Source organism: Pyricularia pennisetigena, chromosome 1 (genome assembly GCF_004337985.1).
Source record: "Pyricularia pennisetigena strain Br36 chromosome 1, whole genome shotgun sequence".
NCBI classification, from domain to species: Eukaryota; Fungi; Ascomycota; class Sordariomycetes; order Magnaporthales; family Pyriculariaceae; genus Pyricularia; species Pyricularia pennisetigena.
This window is the reverse complement of record NC_043740.1, coordinates 4,743,345-4,746,180: the sequence shown is the minus strand read 5'-3', so window position 1 is coordinate 4,746,180 and position 2,836 is coordinate 4,743,345. Positions and strand designations below refer to the sequence as shown.

The window sequence follows — 2,836 nt, the reverse complement described above, 5'->3', positions numbered from 1 at the left end:
TGTTTGGTTCACACTCACCGTGGCCCATGAACAGTGCCAGGTTAAAGGTGCATTGACTTTGGAAACATAGCCTGACTCATCGTCCACGACACTGCAAGAGCCTATAGATATTATCTCGAAAAAAGTCAAACCTGCCAGTTAATGTGAGCTCGAGGGAGAAGGGACAAGACTGCCGCGCCGGCTGCGTCTGGGGTACCATCACTACCAAAGTGTTTATGACGGTCTGAGCCGGCAGCTTGTTGAATCGGATAAGCAAAAGAAACCGGGCCATTCGATGCGGCAATCCAAGTCGGGACATTGCATAGGGTATTTCCAACATGGCTGTAATGGACTCCTGACAAGTTAGCGATCAAAGTCTTGGAGCTCCACCCAGATAAAACTGCTACAGTTGCGACTGGTATACCGCTGTGGGAACAGCCACATGTTGTTGCTACTTTACCAGAGGCTTGCGCAAAGTGACTTCTTGGAAGCAACCGGCCGCAAGAGACAGCATATGTGCACCAGGCAACATAAAACAATGACCCATCAACATGTAGTTACTTGTTGAATCGCAAATCAGTATAAAATGCCTCAGATCCCATGACAAGAATTCTTCTTTTTTTTTTTCCCCATATCATTGAGCCATCATCACAGACAGCAACGCGGATCCGTCTAATACTTGACAAGATACAGCCAGTTCGACCGACAAGAAGATCGACGGAGCAAACCAGACGCAAAAGCCCACGATGCAAGACACCAGGGACCCACGAACCATTCTCGTGCCGGAGCTCCACACGGGCCCGTTTGACTTCCGACCCTACGTCTTCGCGGTCCGCAAGTGCCTGTGGGAGGAGTGCGTGGACCGGTTCGACGTCGTGCTCGACAACTTTTTCGACCACGAGCTGCACGAGCGCCTGATCGGATACATAACCAGCACGCCGATCGACCTCGGCGAGGTCGACATGCAGATCTACATCTGGCAGTGGACCGCCGACTACCTCGTCGAGCTCTTCACCGAGGCCCAGGTCGTGCCGCCGGGCAGCAGCTGGCCCCTCAGGATCCGGGGCACGCCCTACTCGATCCTCGAGGATATCCGCCGCGAGTCGTGCGAGACTCTGGCGTACCTCTGCGACGACCAGTTTGCCATTGGCCGTCGGCGCCACGTGCGCCGCCAGTGATTCTGGGTAGTGCGCTGTCCGTATGGGTTTTGCACTTTGCAGTCTTTGTGGTTTGGGGACAGACAAAGGTTGCATTTGCTCACTGATCGTTGATTTGTCGGGATCCATTCCCTGGTTTTTTTTTTTCTTTTTTTTCCCTTTCTCTCTCAAGTTGCTTGCGAGGACAAATTCTGCGCCAAAATCTTCATAGCCGGTAGCTACTCTGAGATAGTCTACTTGTTATTGAACCACAAGACCAAGTCCCAAAGTGGGTAGAGAAGGCCAAATTCACAGGCCGGAAAAGTCAAATCACATTGCACATCGAAGAGTCAAGTAAAATGGCAAAGCATGCTCATTGTCATTAAATCTCGTTGCGTCATCTCGCCGTTACAAAGGAAAAAGGCATGATGGGGGGGAGTGTTGCTATCATGATTCCTCCCCCCCCACTGTGCAAACAGGCCAAGGGAAACCGTTGCCAGGGGCGCAAACCTTGTATGGTCCACCCTAAGCTTCCGGCCCCCTCGCCTCACGTTGGTCTCTCCGCCCGTACAAAGAAAAGGTAGTGGGGTCTTGATACCAAGCCCTCTGTGAGTCCCAACCAGGCTTGGGGACCTCAAAAGAATGTCGAGAGTCCCATCAGACAAGACCTGGCGGGGGGACATCAGTTTTTTTTTTTTATGTCCAAAACACCCATGGGTCCATGTAACGTCCGCCATTCCACCAATGCTAGACCCAGCCGCCCACGACCAGCCCTAAGCCCCCAAAAAGGACCAGGCTCCATTCACCTAGTGAATGCCTTCCACCTCCCCCTCCACCCCCACCTATACCGCCCTTCAATCCCCATCCGGGACCAGGGAACGCGCTGCTGGTGGCGCGGCCCCCTCCGTTCCCACCACCCTGCCCCCTCCCGTCCTCGATGGCAAAGTCCCAAGTCAAGCCTCCGGGGTGACAGGTCGTCCCGTCGGCCGCGTCGACGACGACGCTCCACCGGCCCGCCGCGCATCTCTGCCACGAGGTCGTCATGCAGTTCCACTGCCCCTCGGAGCCGTCGCAGGTCGAGCCGACCGATTGTTGTTGCCGTTGTTGCCGCGGGAGGATCACGTCGTGGTCCCTGCTGAGCTTGATGTATTCGTCACTGCCGTCCTTGTGGTGGTTGTCGGTGTTCCTGTCGCCGTTGCGCGAGGGGGTCTTGTACCCCGGGAACAGCGCCGAGGCGGCAGCTGCGGCGGCAGGGTTGGCCAGCGCAAGGTACGTCTGCAGGAGGAGCATGAAGCAGACGAACAAGGCCGGTAGGTTGGGCAGGGACGAGGCGCCGACCGCCTTGCTGGACGGGCGGAAGCTTGTCTCGAAAGACATTGTCGGTGCTGCCGCTCCCAACGGGAGCAGAAAGTTTGCTGTTGCTGTTGTTGTTGTTGCTGTTGAAGTTGTTGCTGAAGAGTAAAGATCTTGCAAGCTCATGATGACCAACTCTTTTTTTGCCTGAAGCTCGAGCGGCAAGATAATGATTAAAATTAGGCTTATGAGAAAAAAAGTGTGTATGTGTTTGTGTTTCTCTCTAACCCCCCTCTCGCGAAAAGGGAAAAAAAAAGAAACACCACTACACACACACACCTCTGGCACACCCTGAAGAAACTCGAGAGGTGCCCGCCCCTGAGGAGAAAAAAAGAAAGAAAAACAACAAGTCGTAAACTTGGGCGAGC

The 2,836-nt window shown here is 54.3% G+C and overlaps 2 protein-coding genes across 2 annotated transcripts; one reads left to right on the top strand and one right to left on the bottom strand.

Moving 5' to 3' along the window:
* Positions 1-725: 725 nt before the first annotated feature.
* PpBr36_07881 (uncharacterized protein) lies at positions 726-1,157 on the top strand (the record flags this gene model as incomplete). The annotated part of the gene is made up of 1 exon (XM_029895014.1): positions 726-1,157. One exon carries the CDS (start codon positions 726-728, stop codon positions 1,155-1,157), a length of 432 nt encoding a protein of 143 aa, XP_029748738.1.
* A 705-nt stretch (positions 1,158-1,862) lies between these two features.
* PpBr36_07880 (uncharacterized protein) lies at positions 1,863-2,594 on the bottom strand (the record flags this gene model as incomplete). Its single annotated transcript, XM_029895013.1, has 1 exon — positions 1,863-2,594. The coding sequence occupies one exon, from the start codon at positions 2,592-2,594 to the stop codon at positions 1,863-1,865; it is 732 nt and encodes a 243-aa protein (XP_029748739.1).
* Between the last annotated feature and the right edge of the window lie 242 nt (positions 2,595-2,836).